This window comes from Enhydra lutris, unplaced genomic scaffold, assembly GCF_002288905.1.
Source record: "Enhydra lutris kenyoni isolate GAN:26980312 unplaced genomic scaffold, ASM228890v2 scaffoldscaffold10, whole genome shotgun sequence".
Taxonomy (NCBI): Eukaryota; Metazoa; Chordata; class Mammalia; order Carnivora; family Mustelidae; genus Enhydra; species Enhydra lutris.
The window spans coordinates 19,148,831-19,174,163 of record NW_019154094.1 but is presented as its reverse complement, the minus strand read 5'-3'; the positions used below and the strand labels follow the sequence as shown (position 1 = coordinate 19,174,163).

Below are 25,333 nucleotides of genomic sequence, written 5' to 3'. Positions count from 1 at the left end.
TTTAATTTTAGTTTTTATAACCTGGTGTACGGAACCCAGATTTCCATCCCATCACTTCTATAGTTGAAAACAACAAAGCCAGAACAACTTGGACTTCATACCATTATCACCATACTGTAGCTGGGAAACTTTGTAGTTTAAGGATGGCCGAGTTAGCAAATGTTAGGTTCTAAAGTTGGTTAATGAAATTCCAAATGCCACATAAGATAAGTTGCCCAAGACAGAGAAGTCAGACGGTTTGGGCTTGAGTTGACAAGCCCCTGTCTGGGGGATGCTGAGTACATTACCTTTAACTCACTGAGCCTCAGTTTCCTCATCCGTAAAATGGGAACAATAGTAATACCAATCTCATGGGATGCAGCCAGGAGTAAATAAAATAATAAGATAATCTGTGTCTAAAACCCAAGAAACACCAGCAAATTTTAGACTACTACTGTTATCACCAACACTATCATTAATATTATGATTGTTATTCACACTAGAAATGGCAAAGCTTAGATACTAATTGAAGCTCCAGAAACTTGCAAATCCATGTAACGCTGGGAAATGAGAGCCTTTGAACCCTAGCATATGTCACTGAAGGGCTTGGAAGAGACCTTTTTCACCCTTTTCCAGTACTCCTACATTGTATGATCTCACAGATGATACATAATTTAAAATTGAGAGTTTTTATCTTGGTAAGAATTATACAGTATAACACATCTGCTTTAACTCTGTCGCATAGCTTCTTTTCATAACACACTGAGTTATGAACAGTGAGAAATGGAAGGGTTTCTGTATTTTCACCGCTTCGTGAGCAGTTTAACAACATCATACTGCCACCTCGTGGTGAAAGTTTTTACTGCATGTGAATGAACAACGGGCTGGACAAAGCAATTACCATCTGCTACTTACCACTCCTGTTTTAACAATTCTGGTCCCTTGGAATATTCGAGTAGTATTAGCTGAAACAAAGAAATTGCACTGTGAATAACACACCTTTTTTGTTGTTCCAATAAAACTTTACTTAAGCTTTACATACAATTGCCACATGTCATGAGACACTATTTCTGCAGACTTTCTCCCAACTATTTAAAAATGTAAAACCCTTCTTAGCTTATGAATCATTTAAAAACTCTCAGAATGCTATACAGTTTCCTGGCTCTTAAGTTTAAGCTATTAGTTTCAGTTTTTTGAGTTTTTAAATTGTTTTCTGTTTTGAAGTATAGCTTACATAAGTAAACATATAAATCTTAAGTGTATAGTCTAATTTTCTTTTCTTTTTTTAAAGATTTTATTTATTTATTTGACAGAGAGAGACCACAAGTAGGCAGAGAGACAGGCAGAGAGAATGGGAGAAGCAGGCTCCCTGCTGAGCGGAGAGCCCGATGTGGGGCTCGATCCCAGGACCCTGAGATCACGACCCAAACCGAAGGCAGAGGCTTAACCCACTGAGCCACCCAGGTGCCCCTATAGTCTAATTTTCTTTGTAAACACCTCTGTGACTACCACTTGTACTGAGACATAGATGTTCTCTAGGACCCAGCAGGTGTGTGTACGTCCCCACCTTCCCGAAAGGTAACCACAATTCTGACCTCTGTCAGTTTGGTCTATTTTAGAACTTCGTAGAAGTGGAATCATATTATTACTATTCCTTCCTCTTAGCTATCTTTAAAATTTATTATTTTTTTTTTTTAGTAATCTCTACACCCAACATGTGGCTTGAACTCACCACCCTGAGAACAAGAGTCCCATGCTCTTCTGACTGAGCCAACCCCCATTATTTTTTGTTTATAATGTATTTTACTATCCATTCAGTCATTATAATATGAATCCTGAATTTACTGTAGTATACCTTAAATCAGTATTTTACCACTTGCTAAAAACATAAGAACTGTACAATAATTTAACTCTATTTGCCTGCCTCACCTTTTGTGTATAGTCAAGTATTTTTTTCTACTTAAGTTTTGAAACCCAATAAGATATTGCCATTATTACAGTTAGTGGTCAAATTCTTACATGATCCACACAATACTCATGCTGGTGTTCACTCCTTGTAGTTTTCTTTGACCATATGTTAGTATTATAAACAGGAGAACTGAAAAAGTTTAATTATATAAATTGTATAAAACGCACATAACATAAAGCTTACCATCTTAACTACTTTTAATTTGTAGTTCAGTAGTGTTAAGTAGTGTTAAGTATATTTTCATTGTTGTGCAATTTGTTCATCTTTCGAAACAGAAACTCTGTATCCATTAAACAATACCCATTTTTCCCTTTCCCTGACCCTTTCTATATGTTTCACTAGCTACTTCATGTAAGTGGAATCATATATATTTGTCTTTTTGTGACTGGCTTATTTCATTTTGCATAATGTCTTTAAGGTTCATACAATGCTGGACTATGTGTCAGAATCTGCCCCCTTTTCAAGGCTGAATAATATTCCACTGTATGCATATACCACATTTTATTTATCTATTCATTGTTGGTAGACATTTGGGTTGCTTTGCTGTTGTGAGTAATGGGAACAGTATAATTAAAAAAAAAACTGCCTCTTTGTGATAACTCTCAAAAAAACAGTACTGTTATATAAACTAAAAGTTTATTTCCTATATATACATGGCACTAAAAAAAAATCAGTCCCCCCAAAAATGCCAAAATAAATAATATGTGTACCTGTTGTAAGTTTTTACCTAAGCCAGAAGTGGCAAATGGCTGACATAGTTTTTCGTTTGGCCTGCAAGCTTTTTAAAAAGGTATTTGTTGCAATAGCCTTCAACCTAAAAAAATCCCAATTTCCCGCTTTTCTGAAAAGTCACAATATTCGGTAAAACTGAAGTCTCCTTCCTGCAGGGGCTGAGCGTCTCTCACTTCCTTTTGGTGGACGTAGGATCTCTGACTTCCCATGGATAATCCTCCCCTCCTCTGAACAGGCTTCCGTGCAGCCTCAGGGGTATGTGGGTCTGTCACCCCCGACCTAACCATACATTCCCTGTGCATAGTTGTGAAGTCCAGTGTGTGAAGAGACAGACGTGGAGAAGAGACCCATCTAGAATTCGGGACAACTAGGTCAAACACAGCAGCCTTGGAAGCAAACAGCTCTTACCTGGGAATAACTAACTGGTTTAAGCCAGGGTGACTAGGATGTTTCTTCTGGACCATTCAGGTCTGAAATGCTGAACTTGGTGCCCATGGGATCCAAGGACAGGGGATAAAAGGCATCTGACTTCCCATTAAGCTCTCACTGACATGTAGGGCTTCCTTCCACCATGAAAAGCAGGCAACAATTCTCAGCCACCCCAGCAGGACCAGAGACTTTGTCTCTGACCTAAGTCGGATGTTTTTATATTGCCTTATATATTTGTTATAGCTAGTTTGGAGTATCATTTATGTTCATCACTACTCAGAAATCACAGTAGCCAACAGATTTTCTGTTGTCATTCAATGTTTTAATAATAATATTATTAATAATAATAATAAAAGCACCTATGACTACATTCCAAATTTGTTTAAAATATTTTGACAACTATACTTGGTACTTGGATATAATTGGTTGTCTTTTCTATGTATTTTGCTTATTTATTTTAAGCCGTGCTGAGAGAGGATCCGTTGGCTTCAGGTTGCCTGATGGGTCCGTGGCTTGGAGAGAAAGCTACAGAACCATGATTTTCCATGACTGTTGAGAACTGCAGACAGGCTCTGATTACGCAATCAATCTTTCCATCTGTTTGGTGAGTTACTGGGGGTACAGGGTAATATTTACTCTTTGGAGTGGTCTGTTGCTGTGTTTAAATGACTGGGTTTTGGAATAAGAAATTCAGACCCCGCTTAGTAGCCAAGTGATTTCTTTTGCAAGTTAGTTCACTGCCTAGGAAATCATTTCTCCATCTGTAAAATAACACACACGTTACAAGCTGCCACGGGTCAGATGGTGTAACTAATGGGAAAATGTTCTGTAACCGTGAACCATTCTGTGGATACCACTTGCTATACTGCTGTTATTATATTTACCCCACTAAGGCAAATAGGTAACATTTATTATGCTATACAGAACATAAATAGTGTGATATTTACCATAATGTACAGAGTACACCTGGCTACCTCATGCTCTCAAACCAGATGTAAATTTCATCACTGGGAAACCCAATTATTCTGAGCAAGGCTTCTGTGAAATTCTCAACGCTTTTTCCCTTACCCTTTCTTTCTTTTTTTTTAAAGATTTTATTTATTTATTTGACAGAGAGAGATCACAAGTAGGTGGAGAGACAGGCAGAGAGAGAGAGGGGGAAGCAGGCTCCCTGCTGAGCAGGGAGCCTGAATTCGGGGCTCGATCCCAGGACCTGGAGATCATTACCTGAGCCGAAGGCAGAGGCTTAACCCACTGAGCCATCCAGGCACCCCTCCTCTTTCCCTTTCAAGACTTAAGTCCTACTCGTTGCTCGGTGTTGTGTACAGGGCCCTACTGCTCAAAAATACATACTTGGGGGCCCCTGGGTGGCTCAGTTGGTTAAGCATCTGCCTTCGGCTCAGGTCATAATCCCAGGGTCCTGGGATCGAGCCCCACGTCGAGCTTCTTGCTCAGTGGAGAGCCTGCTTCTCCCTCTGCCTCTCCCTGCTGCTCGTGAACTCTCTCTCTCTCTCACAAAAATAAATAAAATCTTTTAAAAATGCATACATAGGGGGGTGCCTGGGTGGCTCAGTGGTAAAATCCTCTGCCTTCGGCTCAGGTCATGATCCCCGGGTCCTGGGATCGAGCCCTGCATCGGGCTTTCTGCTCAGCAGGGAGCCTGCTTCCTCCTCTCTCTCTCTGCCTGCCTCTCTGCCTACTTGTAATCTCTGTCTGTCAAATAAATAAATAAAATCTTTTAAAAAAAATGCATACATGGTTCCCAACAAGAGGTGTGCTAGCCTACCCAAAGGTCTAGTTGGTACACTGCCCTCCAGCTGCTGTAAGGAAGACGTGAAACCTATCTCGGGGAGGAGTGGAGAACCAGGGCCCTCTGTCTACACATAGGGACAAACACCAATATATAACACGCGTCAACTCACATCCCCCTCTAAACAGACTGAGTCTGTGCACAAAGGAGACACTGGCCATTGCCAACAAGTCTCTGTGATCAAAAATTTTAAATACTCCATGCTTGGAATTTATAGCTGACAAGGCCTTTTTGCATTACCTTACATTATAAACATTTAATTTTTCAAAGTCCACACAGAAGCCAGCAAGCTTGGGGGCCTATTAATCAGGAAAAGCATTCTGCAGAGCCCAGGTTCTCGGTCAGAGCACACAGGAGGCTTAATCATGATTTATGTGTCCCAAGTTCCAGGGCCCTGGCCTCAGCAAGCTCCCACTGTGGCCTCCCCTTCTCTCTCCCTTGGGCTGGCACAGGCCCGGCTTCAGCCTCCTGGACCCTCCTCCTGGACCCTGGGCAGAGCCGCCAAGACACTCGGCACAGGTAGCCATGGCAAGCGTGATTTATGTGGGCAAAAAATCCAGCCTTGCTCATTTCAATTAGTTTAAATGGAAGCAAGACATAACACGAACCTGAGCAAACAGTTAAAGGCCGAAATGTAAAGCTAGGAGGGCTCCTTAGAGGGAATCAAAGGCTAGAAGGCTTCCTGCCTAGGGTTTATCATTTCTTATTTTTTTAGACCAAAGTGAATACTGAAGGGACATCTACAGTTGGTGCCAGGCGCTTTGCTAACTACTTAACACGCTTCACAGCACATCATTCTATGAGGCCCCTGTGACAGGGGTACTGTCACTATTATCCCTTTTCAGACTGTGACACTGTAGCTCCGAGAAACTTATCAATGTTCTCTGAGACCCACCAATGCTGAGCGGTAGCCAGACTCAAACCTGGGGCCCCCATTGCGGGACCAGCACGTCAGTCTTCACTGGGCAGGCCAGTAACCTGGGCCATCTGGTTAGAACTCAGATTCCTGGCCTCACCCTCAGATTCTGATGCAATTGCTCTGGGAGGCGCTCAGATGCGTGCATTTCTCGGAGACTCCCAGATGATGCTGGTGCTGCTGGTCCACAGACTATGGGCTTCACGGGGCCCCTGAAGCTGGATGCAAAATTTTCTACACACAAGGTCCAAGGCCCTCATCAGATATGTGACTCCAAAAGATTAAGACCCAGTGGTTTGGTGTGGAGGTTTCTCTGAAACTGGGGATCCCGGAAGGAAAGGACCCTATCAGAGAGGACCTTAGGCTGGCAGAGCAGGACGCAAAACTCTAGCGTTCCCTCCATGCTGCTCTTGATGTATGTCACCAAACCAAGTCAGCAAACTATGGCCCACAGCCCAACTGCCTATACTTGTCAATAAAGTTTCGGTGGAACCGGGGCTGGGATTAGGTTGGGACAAGTGAGACAGAGTGGATCCTATCTTTATTTAAAATTTGGGTATTTTGGGGGTGCCTAGGTGGCTCAGTCGGTTAAGTGTCTGCCTTTAGCTCAGGTCATGATCTTGGGGTCCTGGGATTGAGCCCCGCATCGGGCTCCTTGCTCAGTGGGGAGCCTGCCTCTCCCTCTGCCTGCTGCTCCCTCTGCTTGTGCTCACTCTCTATCAAATAAATGAGTACAATCTTAACCAAAAAAAAAAAAAATTTTGGGCATTTTGTCCACAAACTTTTTCTTTTTTTAACTGAAAAATATAATGTTTCTGATGACTGAGTTTTTTGGTGCTCTTTTAAATTTTGCACCAAGGTTAATGCCTCTATTGCCTCACGTTAGTCCTGGCCCTAGAAATTTCTACAAGACCCTATATCAGCAGGTACAAGCCCCTGGGATCCTGTAAGCAGCGGCTCATTTGTGTGACTTGCAAGCCCAAAGAGTGGGCCGGATACTTGTGCTCCAGTTCTTAAGAGAACAACTGAATCAGGCTAGAAACCCAAACACATGACCAGGAGGTGATTTCACAATGACAGTGTTAGGCAAATACTTGGTTCCCCACAGCTGGAAAATAGCAGTAGTAAAAAAAATAATCAACACTTTGCTCTTCTCCCTCGTCTTCTGGCCTATGAAACCCCCAACCTAAGAGGCAGATTTAAAACCCCACCCTGGTTCTTAGGCCAGGTTTATTTTCTTTTGTCCAGGTCCCTTATTAGAAAGGCTAAGGCAGCATAAAGTAGGGGGGGCCCAGGTCCACTGGGGCCCAGAAGGATGGGAATGAGCCTTACCTTGGAAGAGCATCGTCTGGCTGAAGTCACTGCGCATGTCATTCCGACACACCGCCTGGACCCGGAACAGGTAAAGGCTATCAGGGGACACATGGCTAATGGTGGCTTTCTGCAGGGGAAGAAAGGAAAGGTAGTGAGTTGGTTTTGAAGGCTGCTATACACTTTACCTTCTAGAGCAGAACCTAAGATCAGAGAAAGTAGTCCTTTTAGATTACTGGGTCCCCTGACCAAGCCTGAGAGCCATGATGCTTCCCTATGGACCATAGGCTCACTTTGAAAGGGAAGGAAGTTCAAAAATAACTGGCTGGGAGTCTGTTTTCAACAATGACATATGCAGGGTGACAGATGTAACAAAATCCATCTTGACTCGTTCTTGACTGTTGTTTGGAACACGTCCCCAGCCTTCTTACCACTCACTAAACTTGGACTTCTTCTGTAATGACCACACCTTTTGTATAGTTATAGACTATCCTTATTGAGCCTAAACAGCCTCTAGAATGATCAAGTTAGACTGACTTTTCAGAACATTGCAGAGATCTCAGTATCAGTGACAAAATCTTGGTGTGTAGGTTTCTTTGCAGTTCAAAGGCCTTGTTGTACCTTGACTGATGGATAATGTGGGGCACGATGCCAGGAGAGATCACCTGACTAGAAGCCAGATGTCACGAGATCTACCTTTGTCACATCACTCACTAGTGGCGTGATTCCAAGTCAGTTGCTCAATGTCTTTTTGTTCTCTGCCAGCTTCAACTGTTACATGGAAAGAGTAGTGGCAACCTCCCAGAGTTCTTGTGAGTGCTCCATAACACAGACCATGCAAAGCTTGTTCACAGGTATCCCCCACCACACAACAAAAAACACCCCTGGTCTAACACAGAGGTTAGCAAGCTACAGCCACGGGACAAATCTGGCCCACTATCTATTTTTATAAATAAAGTTTTATTAGCACACAGCCACACGCACTCATTTACATGTTGTCTGTGGCAGCTCGCACCCCACAATGGCAGAGTTGAGTAGCTGCCATGAAGACCTTATGACCTCGAAAGCTCCCAAATTTTGCTCTCTGGCTCTTTCTAGGAAATGGTTTGCCAACCCCTGGTCAGGCGTCACCAGCCAAATCCAGATTCCCACTCTTCAAAGCTTTATTCCAAGAGCCTCTGAAAAGGAGAAAACGGAAAATTCCTGAAAAGCAGGCAGCCCTTGCTTCCTGAAACAACACACAATGAAAGAAACGGATTCTCAAAGACTTCCTAATGGACGAAATGTCCCGTCACTGAAACGTACATTCTGGGCCAAATACGGAAAGCAGTTCTCGGAGCGGCTTAACTGCTGAGTGGCTAGTGAAATGCTCTGAGCAGGTGTGCCAGTATGACTCACGACACCTGCTGTTCTGGCCTCACGAATGGCTTCCTGGGGACGGCACTGGGTTGGGGTCAAGTTATTTCACTCGAAGACTCATTTCTTTATTTTGGAAAAGGCAGGTAGTAACACCTACCCCACAAGCAGCAAGCCCATGAAACAAGGACTCAGGCTTTTAGGTTTCAGAGCCACTGCCACCGTAAGTTAGAGAACAGCTTTGTTGCCACTAATTCAGCACTCTTGACGTCTTGAGGAGTTAAGGAAATTCTTTTTGTGTGTCCCCAAAGAAAACAACCACCCTTAGAAAATCCTGATAAAAAAGAACCTGCTGTCAAAGCATGTTTTCCTCCCCATCTCTCCCTTTCTCTGAAACTAATTTATGCCTCATTCTTGAAACCTCTGACCCCTGTTCAGTCTTCATTCAGAGCCAAATCTTTGCTCCGTTTACACAAGGGTTTATTAGAATTCCCTACCAGCCCGTATCTATTTATCTTTGTGTGTTTATTTTCCACCTAGAACAGGAAACCGCATAAGCACCTGGACAGTTTCTGCTGATGAATGCAAGTCATCTTTCCTCCAGAAAGAGGAAAATCCCTTATGGACTTCCAGCGGTGACAAGAGAAAGGTTAAAACATATCATCACCTTGGGTGCCTTTCAATAGATTTCTCTCTGATTTCATGAAGCTCGTCATTCCCTAATGTGACCCAGATAACAATGTCTAGTGGGGAAACTGAAAATATAAATGGAAATGAAGTACAGAAATCTTCATCTAAAAGAAGATGAAAAGTATTATTCCATAACTGATTGAATAGGCCCTGGGGACTCTCTATTGGGAAGAAAAAAAAAAAGCGATAAGTTTACAGCTCTCCGCCCGTCCACATGAAGAACCCCACTTGGTGTTCCTACGTTTTTTGTGCGCACATACAATTATGCTTTCATGATGCCACAGCCTTTTTTTTGGATCAACAATAAGTGCAAGGCTTTCAAACCCAAATGTGTCACTTTGAGTTTCCAGACAAAGACTTCGAGCCTCCTGCTTGTTGGAAGCATTTGCTTTTCCAGCAGAGAAGACAGCATCTGCAAACATCTGTTCTCAAGGGCCCGGCTGGGTGTTGGGCACTAAACACTGATGGGAATGTTCACATGAGAAGCAGAACTGGGCATGAACATCTCAAAGTGAGGTCAGATTGTCTAGGGTCTGAGATCCTGAGAACAGTGATTAAAAATCACATGGTCCCAGGGATCTTCTGTGGAATGGTCATGTGTAAGGCTGATTGAACACAGAAGGAGTGGAGGGGAGGGTGGACAGCTGCCTGGTCAAGGTGACTGTAAGAGCAGCAGGTGGGGGGCGGGGGGGGGGCGGGGAAAGAGGAGGAAGAAGAATTCTAGGAATAATAGCCTGCCTTTTTCGAGCACTTACTACATGCTAGGACCTGCCGTGCGTTTGCATAGCTCATTTAATATTTACAATAACCATAACCGCTAAAAAGTGCTTCACGGAAGCTCTGTGTTGTGGTTGGTGGTTTTTCCAATGAAAGAACAAGCAATCCGTTTACAAGAGCCCGATTCCAGGGAAACGACCTCGGTTTTCCTGGCGGTGTAGTTAGGCAGCTGGGGCAAGGTGGACGGAGCCCCTGGAGGGATCGGGCCACGTCCCCGCCGGCAGCCGCTGCACCACAGAGCACAGCCCCGGCTGGGGGCGCCCTCCGCGGGTGCGGGGGAGCTGCGCTGACACAGAGAAGGTACCCTGCGCGGGGACCCCTGGGGCCCCACCCCAGCACCACCCCCACCCCTGACAGACAAGTGGGGGGCGGGGAGGTCTCTTCGAACTGCAAGTCAGTTCTGAACATCTGCGCACAACAGGGAGCTTTTACCAAGTCCTTGTCGCTGTCCTTCGTGAACGTCTTCTCCTTCTCATCCTCGTTCTTGGTCCAGCTGTAGGAGATCATGTAGTTCATGATGGGCGGGTGGTAGATGGTCTCGGGCTGGCTCCAGGACACCTGCAGCGCCGTCTGGTTCAGAGGCTGCACCTTCATGTGGACGGGCGGAGAGCTGCAAACTGAAGACAAGTACACGCGCGCGCTCAGGGCCTCCCCGCCCAGCGCACGCGTCCGTCCTCCGCCCCGCAGTTCCTCAACACTCCAACCAGGGCGCCAACGGGGTACAGGACACAGCCGTCCTCCTTCCGCCCAGATTCACCTGCTGCTAACAGTCTGCACCTGTGTTCTCCCATGCTCTCCCCCCCTCCCCTCTCACACACACACAATTGTTTTCCTACAAAATCACGGGAAACAGCTCGCAAACCTGCTGACACGTCACTCCCTCATACTTGGGCCATTCTCTCCTCTAACTGCATTGCCCTGCACCCTTACACCCTCTTCCCCAAATTCATACGCTGAACCTCACCTCTAACCTCATGGTATTTGAAGGTGGAGCCTTGGGGAGGAAACTGAGTCACAAGGGTGGAGCCCTCCTTATGAACGGGATTCATGTTTTTATAAAAGAGACCCCAGAGAACCATGCCACCCCTTCACCCCGCGAGCACACAGCCATCTATGAACCAGGAAGCGGGCTCTCACCAGACAGAAAATCAGCCCATGTCTTATCTTGCACTTGCTGGCCTCCAGGACCAGGAGGAAAAAGATTTGTTGTTTACAAACCACCCAAGCTACAGCAGTTTGTTGTAGCAGCCTGAGCTAAGACAATAACCATAATAACGTTTGAAAATAATTAATGTTTGAAAATAAACATTAATGCAATAACATGATCGGAGGGGCGCCTAGGCGGCCCAGTAGCTTAAGCCTTGGACTCTCGGTTTTGGTTCAGGTCATGATCTCAGGGTCATGAGCTCAAACCCTGCGTTGTGCTCCCTGCTCAGCGGGGAATCTGATGGAGATTTCTCTCCCTCTTCCCCTGCCCCTCCTGCTCCTGCTCTGTCTCTCAAGTAAATAAATAAATCTTTAAGAAAATAATATTATCTGATACCTAGATCATATTCAAATGTCCCTGATGGTGTGCAATGATTATTTCTAGACATTTCCCCCCAATCTCATGCTGTATTTAGTTGTCACAACACCTAAGATTCTTCAAATCTATTAGAGTCCCTGGCTTTTTTCCTTGGTGACTTGTTTGAAGAAGCCAGGCTGTTTGACTGTGGAGTAGTCCAACAAACTAAAATTGTAGATGAAATTTTGCTGTAGGGGCGCCTGGGTAGCTCAGTCCATTAAGCGTTTGCCTTTGGCTCAGGTCATGATCTTGGGGTACTGGGATCGAGCCCCGCATTGGGCTCCTTGCTCAGCGGGAAGCCTGCTTCTCTCTCTCCCACTCTCCCTGCTTGTGTTCCCTCTCTCTCTGTCAAATAAATAAAATCTTTAAAAAAATTTGCTGTAAATAGTTCAGAGTATAAACACATATAATTTAAAAAGAGACTTTAAAGAATTTCAAAGCAAAGACACAAATGTGGATGATTTTCCTCTGGACGAGCAGCACCTCGTGTGATTACCCTGCTGGAGGGCATGAGGAAAGCCAGGCAAATTCTCCTTCTCACTCCTGTGGCCGGCAGGTTTGAAAGGATAGGTGGTTCTCTGTCTCTTTACAGACAAGACCAATCAAGGGTGGACACTATCAAGCTGGCCTTTAAAAGTGTGAAATTTAGGCCTTCAGATGTGTTCCTTCCCAGTGGCCACCAACCTGCTTCCAGGGGACTTAGGGGCTACAGCAGGGTTTCTGAGCCTCAGCATTACTGACCCTGGGCCAGACAAATTTCCGTTCTTGGGGGTCGGGGTGGGGTGGTGCTCCTCTGCCTGTGGGATGTTTGGCAGACTCCCTGCTCTATACCAAGTAGACGCAAGGAGCGCTCCCTGCCCAAGTTATTACAACGCAAAAGGTCCCTGGATAATGCCAGATGTCTCCTGGAAGACCAGTCGCCCCCAGCTGAAAACCACTGGTCTAAAGGGGGAGATGAGGATTCAGCAAAGAATGACAGGTGCAGCTGGTATGACACACCTGGACGGAATGGATGGGCATGAGGAGAGGCACGCGGTGTTTTCCAAGCACACTAAGGGAGGATCTGATGCAGGCTTTGCGAACAACTCCCCTGAGGAAGGCACATCTGCCTGAGAGCCGACAGGTGAGTGGAGATGAAAGCGGTGGGAGTCAGGGGAGGACAAGAGGGCAGGTCAAGGGACCACAGCAGGGAGAAGACCTCAGGGGCCAGAAGGAAGCCAGGAGGGCTGGATCCGGGCCCAGAGAACAACGTAAGAGGCAAAGAGTGCAGCTGGATTGAGAGGCCTCACATCAGATGCGAAGTCTGGTCTTTACCCTATGAGCACTGAGAAGCCACTAGAAAGATCTGAACCAGAGAACAAAGCAAACAGGTCTGCACTTTTCAAGATCCCTTGAACTTCTACCTCCAGGTGGAAGAATGTCGAGGAGCTAGGAGTGAAGGAGGGAGGTGGGGAAGAGATACTGCAGGGGGTCGGCCTTGCAGACCAGAGAGAGGGTATGAGAACAGCGAGTTCTAGAGCAAACACTTAGAGGAAAACTGAGGCCGGGTGACGTACTGGATAGGAAGGATGTGAGGGAGAGGGGGGCAGTGAGGACCACGCTCAGGTCTGGGGTGTAGGAGGTGAGCCACACTGGAGCACGTGGGTCAGGGGACAATGGCTGGGTTCTGGCGTCTCCTAGAAGATCAATTACACCGTAAGCAGCCCACTGCGAGCCAGACTCCCGCATTTTCTAACCAAGAACCCCAAGCCCAAGGCTGCCCAGCATAGCATGATGGCTTTCCTGCCAGAGAAGCACGGGCCCAGCTTTAAGGACCGGGCTGCTGCAGACAAGCAGAGACTGACTTTGACAAGAAGGCATCCTTTTGCTCTTCAACTGCCAAATCACGCTTCAGCTGAAGAGATTCGCTTTGTGTGACTGAGACAGGAAGGAAGGGATAAATTAATGAGGCATTCCCACTGCCCCGCAGAACCCCGGGAGGCATCATGCCGCCTGCCTCGCAAATGCCACCAGCACGGGGACATCAAACAAGGAATCTTAAGGGAGGCTTCCAGGGAGACGCTGGGGATGCAGTGACAAGATAAGGACACTAGGTGGTGCTACTATACCGCTTTTAAATAGCCCAACTTATTAAGTGGCTGTAGTTTCTCAAGACTCAGCATGGTGGGGTGGGGTGGGGGAGACAAGAATCAGGAAAAGATCTATACCCGTCCTTCTAGGCGCCAATAATGAACCAAGGAGATTCAAGTATTGGAAAGCTTCCATCTCTCACTGATGACCATGTCAGTGTCAGATTTCCTGATTTCTACCTCTCTTCTCACCTCCTACCATGTTCTTATTTGATCTCCTTTATTCTGAAGACATCACTCCTCTGCTCCAATTAGTGGAGAGCGGTATGGGGATGCATCTATCTCCAACAGTTAGATCATCACCACATAAATAATTCTATCACCCACATGCGGATGCAACCATTCTCCTTATTTATTCTTTGAAATTAAAATAGCTCGGTTTTCCTTTTGATTAAGATGATTCATGTTAATGTTTTTAAAAAGAAACCCAAGTGATACAAAAAAAGAAGTGAGCTTAAAAGAAAAAAAAAAATTACCCCCAGTCCCAGAATCTAGAGATAACCATTGTTCACTTTCTGGCGATCTCATACTCAGGCATCTCTTCACACAAGGAAAAGCACACACATACAATTTGATGTAAATGGGATATGGTTTTACATTATAGTTGTTACACTGTTGTTGTGTTTTACGCAGTAAATGGTGAAAATATTTCCTTGTCAGTAAAGAGAGCCTGGCATCACTGTTTTGAATGAAGGTATACAGGTACAGAATTCCACTGTCTCAATGAACTAGAAAAAATATGTATGTATTCGAAACTAGCACTTAACTTTTTAAATGCTGAGATTATCATTTTGGAGACTCTGTGGATCACATGATAACTAGGGAGAATCTCTGTCCCATAGGACCTTTGTAAAAAAAAAATAAAAAAAGGTTTATTTTTATCTGAGAATTGAAAAACCATGTTACATTGTTTCAGGTATATAACAATGTACTAGAAAACACTGAGTGAAGCTCACAAAAGAGGCAGGTCTGGCCTCTAAGGAGACCATCTACTCGGACAGAAATTCAGTAACTGAGGGGGGTTCCAAGGTCCATGTCTGTCCCAGACTATGTACTCAGTCTTGGAGTACAAAACCAGCTCAGGCAATATGTAGAGGAATGAGCATGGCCGCACACCCGTCAAACTTTATTCATGGACACTATGTTCCAGTTTCTTATGATTTTCTTTTTTATGTTTACTCGCTATTTAGATACCAAGTCCTCTATATTAGTCATTTTTTATTCAATTTATTTAAACTTAAAAAAATAGTTCCCACATGGATCTTCATGTGTTAGGAAAGCTTTTGATTTTTTTTTCACCTGCTTAGAATAAAACCATTATTCCTGGCTCATAAGGGTACAAAAGGTTGTGCTCAAGTTGGCCCATGGGTCAGTGGTCCGCGGATCCCTGATGGAAGATAAAGGGAGGCCAAAGGTTTATCTGAAGCGTGTTCACCACCTACATTTGTGTTCTTAGCCCTGGATGCTGCCCCTCTGTACAGCCCGAGAGGCTCACTCCTCCAAAGCTGAGACCCTTCCTAGCACCTACCAGTGTGGAATTATGTACCTGACTTCACTGATTACCTGTAATAAATAATCTACGTGCCCACTCGCATGGAGATCCGTGAGGCTGCTGCGCTGTCTGTCTCGCCGGCCACATTATCCCTGTGCTTACAAAAGAGCAGGCCCTCAGTAAAGAGTGGCTGGAGAAATGGTACGGGGAGCGGGGGTGGATGGACTAAGTGCCCGATTCCCCTGGTGCACGGGTCCTGTGTGCCAGCACCCCCTCCATCCCTCTCTCTGGCCAGCACCCCCACCCCACCCTGACCCAGCCTCCTTGAAGGACTGGATTCAGCCTCACACTTCCCCTCTGATGTCTCTGGGCTCCCGGAGCTCCCCACTTCAACCTGCCCGTCACGCGTGTCCCCGTCAGCAGCCCACCTCTCCGTCTCTGTGACCCGGCTGGAGGCACCTCCTGGGCAGAGACCACACTCCTCATCATTCGTGCCCTCAGCGGGGCCTCAAATTTCATTCACGGAACGAGGGAAGGTATTTAGCGCCTCAGTCAGGACCACTGATAAAGTTCTTGTCTACAGAATTTTAGTGCCACACAATCCATCCCTGGGGTCACCTTCAGAAGCCTCAAGTTCGTGTGAAGATCCTGTCCCCTAGGCTTTGACTCACATCTCTGTCAAGGGGATGTCTGCCAATCAGAAAAAAAATGTTCGGTCTACCGAGGGGACAGAACTGCTGGTCCGCTCAGCGGCTAGGGGAGGCGAAGTGACCAGATGCCCTTCAAACAACAGGCATATGAACAGACAGCGCAGCCCTGTGCTCTGTATTTCCAGGTTCTGCTTGCTTTCTGGGAAAAAGTTTCCATCACTGTGATGGAAACTCTTTCCCAAAAACCTCCCTTTAAAATGCAACATATAAAACACAGCATTAAGGGATTTTATGGAACAGTCTGGAAAAGCTGGTCTGATAAAGCATGAGCTTTGGAGCCAGACTCCTACACAGCCTTGTGTTCTCATCTGTATAATGGGTGGCTGATATCTGGCAAAATCCTCCTCCCAGGGTTGGGGCAAAGATTATAAAGAAGAGTGAGGCTGGACAGAGTCTGTGAGGCTCAGGCCCAGTGGCAAATACAGGGAGAAGCCACCACGCGCACACGGTTTTGTTTTTTTTTTTTTAAAGATTTTATTTATTTATTTGACAGAGAGAAATCACAAGTAGGCAGAGAGGCAGGCAGAGAGAGAGGAGGAAGCAGGCTCCCTGCCGAGCAGAAAGCCCGACGTGGGGCTCGAACCCAGGACCTGGGATCATGACCCGAGCTGAAGGCAGCGGCTTAACCCATTGAGCCACCCAGGCACCCTGCACACAGTGTTTTTAAGAAATTGGCATATTTTACACATACAGCTGGATTTTTAAATTAGCGGCAGAGCAGCTTTCCCTTCAGAGTGGGGGGAAGGGTGGTGCTCATTTTTGCCATAGTTCCCACCACTCCCCATTGCCTCTGCTCAGCCCATGTCACTCACAGCTGCCCGGCTCCCAAGGCCAGCTGACTTTTCTGCTGGTCTAAAATGAGCAGCAGGAGCACTGTCCTAGGCACCCAACAGGTGCCCAGTACCCTTGAAAATGACCTCTGCAGCTGCACCGAGCCCAGGGAGAGGGCCAGTCATCTTTTACACAAACCCAAAGCCTTTTAAGCACGCGGGAGTGCCACTGCCGGCTCTCTAAACAAATCTTCCCCTGTGAGGTATTCCTGCCATCAGCCTTCTCCTTCTCAGGGGCCTGATTACGTTCTCACTGGCGTCTGATTGCTTTACACAGGCATCTCAGACGATGCTTGGTGCCAGCTCTGAGAATTTCTGCCTTCCTTCTGAACCACCTTTAATTAGGAGCCCAGACTTCGTTAAATAATGAAGAGACTTCTAGCAGCGCACCCAAAGTCCTCTGATTCTAAATCAATGTCAAGGATATTTTCTCAGTGGTTCTTAGAAAAGGGTCGTTCCTCCCCCAGCCCCACCCCTACCCCTCTTCCTTCTGGGTGGTAGATAAACTGATGGGACAGGCTCCGTTTCAAAGCCCGTGGTAACTCGCCTTCCACTACTGACGGGTCTCCTCCCTGCACCTGCCACCCGAGTGCCACGGGGGAGACAACAGGCTGATTCCTGATCCAGACTCAAGGGGCCGGCACGGTTCAAACATAGCAACTTGGCACAGAGTCACGATTTCACAATTCTTTGAACAGAAATCCCACTGTGCCTGGGCCAGGGGGCTGGGGAAGGGGGCATCTGTGATATCATCTACTACACAGGGTCATGTCTGAGGCAGACAGGGAGAGGGGACGGTAAGAAACCCTATCGCCTCTCAGAGCGGAAGGGGTGCACTCAAGTGACCCAGAGCCACAGAGCCTTGCCTCAGACAGCTTAAACGCCTGTCACTTCTTTATCATCCGGCTCAGCTTAAGAACCCTTGAACATGGAGTCCTGTAGGGGAAATTTCCAAAGAAATGGCCTCAGGGAAGGATTTTTCTTTTTGACGGGCTGAATCAAAGAGGCCTAGGTAAACACGAAATCCTCCAAAGCAGACCACGTAGGACTTTAAACCTGGAATCCCAGTGCTCTGAGGTGTCACCTTGCCCACCCCGAGTGAGCTCACAAAAAGGAAGCCGCATAGGGACTGAGCCAGAACCGGGAAGGAGGACATCAAATCCGGACAGCTCTGGCATGCTGGGTTTTTATGACATCCCAATAATGTCCGTTTGGAGCTGCCAAGCATGCTGACGGCCAGGCTCCATGCCCTCATCTAAGATAATCCATGCACATATAACTAAATCTGAGGGGTGGGTTCAGTTATTCTCCCCATTAAAGATGACGAGGATCTGGGATTCAGGGAGTCCAAGTCACGGCGCTGGACCAGTGACAGAGAGGGAGGAGGGTTCTAAACTAGAACCCCGTCTGTTGCACTTAAAACCAGAGCGGGTGGCGGGTGAGCCGTGGGAAGGTCACGGGCTTTCTGTTCACATACGCCTCCCATGTCGGTTTGCTATCTGCAAGATGGCAATAAAAATGTGAGGAGTGGGGGCGCCTGGGTGGCTCAGTGGGTTAAGCCTCTGCCTTCGGCTCAGGTCATGATCTCAGGGTCCTGGGATCGAGTCCCACATCGGGCTCTCTGCTCAGCGGGGAGCCTGCTTCCTCCTCTCTCTCTGTCTGCCTCTCTGCCTACTTGTGATCTCTGTTTGTCAAATAAATAAATAAAATCTTAAAAAAAAAAAATGTCAGGAGTGTTACTCCGAGGTTTCAAAGGTGAAACCGGCCCCACACAGGTACTACGCATCACTACGCAGCCTCCTTCTGCCCTCAGCTGTCCCCATCTGCTCTGTTCTCAATGACAGAGGAGAGTGTAAGGTGTCTAGACAGTTTCCACAGCAGCCTCCCCCTCTTTCAAGGCCCTGGATGGATGGAGCTCTACCACCACTCTCCCTCTCAGAAATGCAGCCTATGCTTGTGGTCCCCCAATCCATCACAGGGATGCTGGAATTACATGGGGTGGTGCAGGGTGCCCCCTCCCAATGCCTTTACTCCCTGCCATTCCACGCTGACGTTGCAACAGTAACGAGTCCTATTTGGTGAGCCTGGCCCTGGGCCGAGTTAGTGCTTCAGAAACTGGGGCATGGAATCCTCTCTGTCAATCTCTGAGGCTCCCGGATCCATTCTTACCCCGGTTTCGGAGTCAGAGATCCAAGAGGGTCATCCGTTCATTTTCTCACTTTGGAGGCAGACAACCTGCTTTGGTTCTGGACACACCAGAAAGTTTTGGGTAAAACTTTCAGGGTAAATGAATGAAAGGCACAAGCACATTCTGACTGACATACAGGAAGCATGCTGTCGAGAGTTGCTATGGTTAAGTATTTACTGAGCACCTACTAGGTACCAGGATGCGGACCAGGAACTAGGGATAAAGGGGAACACAAACTGACACGGTCTGGGACCTCCTAGAGATTACAGCCCAGAGAGAGAAACACACCAACCACTTAATCCTCCTAAAACAGAGTTCTTAATTCAGGGCTTCTTATGGGCTCTAGAATGAATCCACAGACATCTGTGAACACGGATGGGTAAAAAAAATACACTTTTGTTTTCACGGATCTCTCCCTAAAATTGAGCATTGCCTTGCATTTCAAATGCTGGCAACAAAGTGCAGTGGCAGTAATTAGCAGGACCTATGAGACATCACCAAAGGAAATCACAGATACATTCCTGTTAGATTATAGTTGTTGCCAAGATCTCAAATTTTCCTTCATGTTCATTATTATTTCAAAATTACAACGGTTATTAGACCTGCTGTTAGATTTTATAATTTAATGCCTTCATCAAGAAGTGGGTAAATTACTGTATTCCAATTAAATTTTTTTGGATAATATCTAAGGATAATTGGCTTCCTTGGTAATCTATTTTACTTTATTTTATGCATCTAAAAAACCCCCAAATGAAAAGAAGTCTGTGGGATTCACCAGACAGCTGCAGGGGCTTGTGGCATCCAAAATGTTTAGATACTCCCAGCCCTAAGGATTATGTAATCATAAAAATATTACATTTATTCTGTACAAAGTTTTTTTTTTTTTTTAAAGATTTTATTTATTTGAAAAAGTGTATGAGAGAGAGGAGAGAGGGAGAGAGAGCACAAGTGGTGGGGAAGGGGCAGGGGGAAAAAGCAGACTCCCTGCTGAGCCCAACGTGGGGGTTTATCCCAGCCCCTGAGATCACGACCCGAGCTGAAGACAGGCACTTAAACGACTGAGCCACCCAGGCGCCCTTGTACAAAGGATTAATGAGGGACCTTGACCCAGGTTAGGGGGGTTGGTTAGGAAAGATTTACTGAATAGAATGACGTCTGAACTGACATCTGAACAAGAATAAGTTTTATCAAGTGAACAGGAAGGAAGAAGGCTTAGATATGTCTGACAGAAAAAAAAAAAAAAAAACCCAAAAAACAAAAAACACCCAGCTTGTACAAAGGCCCTGCAGCTGGAAACCTGGAAAGAAATCTAGAATGGCAGGCAAGCACAGAATGAAGAGAAAGGGTCTAAGGCCAGGTCTCAAAGTCAGTAGGTGTTGGAGCCAGAGTCCACCCCAGGTAGGTCTTACTCAAGGCCAGCCTTTGCTGGACAGCCACTTTCTGATGACGGGACAGACTCCCGCATTGTACCAAGCACAAGGACAACCGTTTTTAGGTTTTAAATCTATGGTGTTTTCACTAATGCAAATGGCATCCGGTTATGGACAACAGAAAACATAAATGTTCATCCCTGCCCTGGTTCCTGGCACAGAGCTCCTAAAACCCTTGCAACTGTCTGAGTGCTAAGAGCACTAGGGGAATCTCTTGTTCTACTGTTTGTTTCTGACCCCATCCCTGGCAGAGGGCTCCTGCCACTCCTGTAAATCTCTATGGGATAACATGCTCCTAACTCCACAGGGACAGAGGAAACTTCTACACTGGGGACCCTCCCAGACCTCGACCTACGTACCTCTTCACCTGCATCCTTTATCATTCGCTCTTGTAGACTGGTGAGCTTAATTATGTGTTTCCCCAAGTGCTGCTCTCTAGCAGATTAATCAAACCTGAAGCGGGGGTTGTGGGAACTTGTGATTTGTAGCCAAGTTGGACAGAAGTTTTTGGTAACGTGGGGACCTACCACCTGTGACTGCCGTCTGCAGTGGGGTGGGCACAGTCTTTGGGGACTAAGCCCTTAATCTGTGGGATCTGATGCTCTATCTCAGGGAGATAGTATCCGAACTGAGTTCAGTCTGTAGGACACCCAGCTGGTGGCAGAGAACTGCTTGCTGGGAACCCTCCCCCACCAATTTGGTAACCAGAAGTGCCTAAAATGAGTTTTCAGTGTAAAAGTAAGGGACACACGCACAGGAGGTGGAGAACTGGGGTTTTCCCTACGCAGGAGGAGAACTGTAAGTTTCTCTAACCCATCTGCAGATTTTTTTTTTTCTAACCACCCAATGGCAACCCCTCCATTCCCATGAACAAGAGCTAGTGTGCAGTTTCCTGGCCAACAAATGAGGATTAGAAGCTCTGTGTGGCAATTACCACAGAAGAGAGAAAATTCTTTTCCCATCAGCTGTCTCTGCTGTGCACGTAACAGAGCCCCACGCTCAGAATACAGCAGGGTGGCGGCAGTGGCGGCAGCCAGTGTCCAGGAAGGCTGAAGCAGAAACTCTATTCTCTAGTCCTCCAAGCATGCGGTTCTGACTTTCCCACATTATGCTCTTCCTGATCTCTCCTACCTTCTTGGAGTCTTTTTTTTTTTTCTTTTTTTTTTTCTTGAGAGCCTTCTTCCTTTGAGAATTAAAGGCCATGGGAGGAGTCCATGTCCTGTGCAGGAAGCAGCATTGTTCAGCCTGGCGCTCAGGGAGGTGGGGAAGTTCAGAATGAGGCATATTCCCAGCCCCACTTGACAACAGCTGCTTCTCGGACACTGGGTGGGAGACAGGACTCCCTGTACTGCAGGGCCCCCTTCCCTCCCTTTCAAGCTGAAGGCGCTGTGATTTCCTGCCAAAAGGGCAAAGTGGACCCATCCCACGCTTAAGTGGGCACAGCATCCTCTCCAGACAGTCCTGCTGAACGTCTACCTTCTCCCTCTGCCTTGCTCTGGGTACGGGCTCCAAAGGGAGGTGTGTACCAGACACAAGGGTGCAGGGCTAGGGTGAACAGAGGCCCAGTGTCCCCGTGCTGGAGCTGGGTTTTCTCCGGCTGAGTCTCCTATCCCCACCACTGAAATGACGTTATGGCCTTGGGGATTACCAAGAAATGCCTGGGTCACCTAGAGTTCTGTAGCCCTCAGCAATGTGAGACTTTTGTCGAAACACCACCCAAGATCTAAGCTCCCATGAGCTGCCTTTATAAGTGAGTCCAATAGCCATGTCAAGGGATCAACTAATGACCCACACTGATAGGTTTAGCCATTGATTCTAGATGATTATGATTCATTAGGTCAGGCTGCCCATATCTGTTTCAATTTGGTTCTTAAGATAACTTTTCTCTTACAAAGAGGTATCTCCAAGGCTGGGTATCTATTAGGTTTGAAAGGGGTGTCCTTGCTCCCGCACAATGGTCACCTTGTCAGCTTTAAATCTCTGCCTCTTGGGTGCCTGGGTTCAGGTCACGATTCCAAGGTCCTGGGATTGAGCCCCGGGTTGAGGGGCAGGGGGAGTTCCTACTCAGCAGGAGGTCTGCTTCTCCCTCTCCCCCTTCTCTGCTCATGTTCTCTTTCTCTCTCACATAAATAAAATCTAAAAAAAAAAAAAAAAAAAATTAAATTTCTGATTCTCCCTTGGCATTTTCCTCTTATTTGATCTCAGTTGTGGCTCAGGGCATGAGCTCCACTGCTCGGATTCCAAGCTCGTTTTGACCCCCAGATGCGGCATCTGCGCCAACTGGCCATTTGGTTAGGATGCCCCTCGATGGGATAGTTCCAGGGTCTCCTGTATGTGGGGATTGGCCTCGAGCAGACAATCCTGGGGCTGGCCAAGAGGACCCAAGAGGAGAATAGAAGTCTGCCTTGGGCAGGGAGACCAGACTATGAACAGGTAGCGCCCCTGGTGGACACCGGTGGCAATTACCTATTCAGCCCACAGGAGGACAAAGGCTCCTTGATCTCTGGCTGCACCTGGCATATAGATCCACAGGCCGTGAGGAGCCACATGGGTTTCTAGCTGGTTTCTGGAACCAGAGGTTTTAAGTGGTGAGGACGTTCCTGACTGAGAAGGCTCCTCTTGGCTGTTGCCAGCCCATGAGCACAGAAACTGCAGGGCTCCTCACACTCCATGATACCTATTATGATTTAGTGTCAGACGCGTAGACAGCACCTTTCCAACACAGGCAGAGATTTGAAATAGGAGAGCCAAGATGCTCATTTCAAGCACTCAGACCATTGCTTTGCAATTGCAAAACCGTGTACGACAGGGCGCAGGAGTGAAGCCCAGAGCCAGGAGGACCACTGGTTGTGCCGGGAAGGCAAGAGAAAAAGATGCTTCCAGAGGACTCGACACAGGCTCCCACGACTGTGCCTTTACAGAGGGGTCTCTGATTATCAGGCCCCAGGGACAGGGGAGGTTAGAGGTTTCTTGTGGCCTGAGAAAGCCAAGGGATCTGCACACCTTCCTTGCACCTGAAGAAAAACAGCCTCAACTAAAGCCTGTTTGTTTGTGGAATAATCAGCGGGAAGATAAATAGTTTTGTCTCCCAGCTACATTCCTCCTGTGGCTCCATGGAGATGAGCATGAACGTCTCAGAGCCTCATGCTTCATGGGCCGTGAATGCTGGTTAGCTAGGAAGAGGGGATGTCTGTCACTCTGGGAGGAAGGATGCTGTTGGCTTTTATTAATTTCCAGGTTACTGTTCACCAGCTCCACAGTGTCCATACAAACAAACCCGATGTCAGGGAAGGTTTTTCTAGAGAGCAAAGAAAAGCTGAAGCCGTAGGAGGGTTGCTAAGTTGGCCCTGAAGATTGAACTCTGCCTCTGCCTGGAGATAGCGAGAATTAAGTAATTAGGTAATATTTATAAAGTATGACAACCATAGATGGCCCCTGGTGTCTGTTACTGATGTCAGCTCAACAGCTCTCAAGCCATAACACAGCTCTGCCTAGAAGCATCCCGACACCAGTGCCTATCCCATGTTAAGTGGTCATTCTCTGCTATTTGGTGTGGTGGGGTGGTTGTTCCCTGGGACAGAGAGGAAAGCCCTCTGTCCGTGTTTTTTTGAGATGAACATTTCCATCTAAGTAGTTTACGGCCAAAGGAGAAGATGGTTTCCCAAATTTCCAGAGACGCTCTGATGTCGGGGACCGGGAGCGGTGTGGAATCCTACTCCAAATGTCTATAGCTATTCTCCTCCCATAAGAGGACCTAGTTCTGGCCTAGATCATAAATGTCCCAACTGTGCCAATTCTGGTAGCAAGAATCCTTTGACTCCTGGCATATATGGATTAGCTTAATCCATTCAACCACCCGCCCCTCTTTCCCACCCCCCATTCATCCATCCATCTTCCTATCCCTCCATCCATCCATCTACCTCCCACTCCTCCTCCCCTTCATCCATCCATCCAACCATCCATCCATCCATCCATCCATCTATCCATCCACCCTCCCATTCATCCACCCAGTTACATATTCACTGAGGAGCCAACAGTGAGCACTATACCCTCTTCCCACCCAAAAAGAAATATAAAGACAGTCTCACCCCTCATGGAGCTTATGGGGTGGTGGGAGAGTTAGACATTAGGGGGAAAAACACACAACTGAAAGAAAATTCCAGCTGTGAGAAGTGTTACCAGAGAAAGGTCCTGACACCCCAACACAGGCAGTTGGGCCAAGCAGTCAGGAAACTTCTGTGGGGAAGATACCCTAGAATGGAGTTATGAAGGCTGAGGAGGGGTGGATGAGGCACAGAGGTGAGGCAATGGCCTTCTAGGTGGAAGACACAGTCTGTTGGAACTGGGGGTGCAGGTGAACTGATGTGCAGGATGCCTGGACGTGGGCACCATGTAAGGACTGTGGATTTCACTGGAAAGGTTTTAAGAAATTCCAACAGCCTCAGTTTGCATTTCTACCAGGAAGAGAGCCTGGTCCCCTTATTCTGAAATATGTTCTCCAGTGATCATGTCACATGTAACAGTTTGTCCTGAGCATACAAAGAAGCCACAGGGGACCTACAGACCAGAAGGTACAATTATTTGCAGAGAACTTTCCATGTCCCAGGCTCTGTACTCTTTGTTCCCTACATTGTTTCATTTTAAAGGCCAAAGCCAAGGAAGGGCTTTTTTTTTCCCCCATTATTATTTGTATTTTACGGATAAAGAAGCAAGACTTGGGTATTAACTTGAGCAAGGATGCACCAGAGTAAGTGGTTGGTCTGGAATTTGAGTTCAGGTTTACCTGACTCCAAAATCTGTATTTTTATCAATCACTTTTTACTGTTTCATCATTCATTCATTCATTCATTCATTCATTCATGAGCAAACAATGTATATACCCATCATGTCCTAAGTGTCATGTCAGGCGCTGTTGATCCGAGGGTGCACAAGACCCTCCGATGAGGAGGCCCCAGCATGCAGGTCAAGGGGTGCACTGGCCCTCCCAGGGAATGACCCGGTGATCAAGGCCTCAGTGGCCT

At 46.8% G+C, this 25,333-nt stretch overlaps 1 protein-coding gene across 2 annotated transcripts in view; it reads right to left on the bottom strand.

The window, feature by feature from the left end:
- Positions 1-25,333, bottom strand: part of LOC111143893 (protein tyrosine phosphatase, receptor type G) — a 700,723-nt gene that overhangs the window by 97,913 nt on the left and 577,477 nt on the right. For both annotated transcript variants that reach the window (XM_022497940.1, XM_022497941.1), the window contains exons 9-11: positions 10,402-10,586; positions 7,168-7,276; positions 895-944 (exon numbers count right to left, since the gene is read on the bottom strand). In XM_022497940.1, coding sequence (XP_022353648.1) covers positions 895-944; positions 7,168-7,276; positions 10,402-10,586 — 344 coding nt within the window. The remainder of the gene's footprint in view (positions 1-894; positions 945-7,167; positions 7,277-10,401; positions 10,587-25,333) is intronic.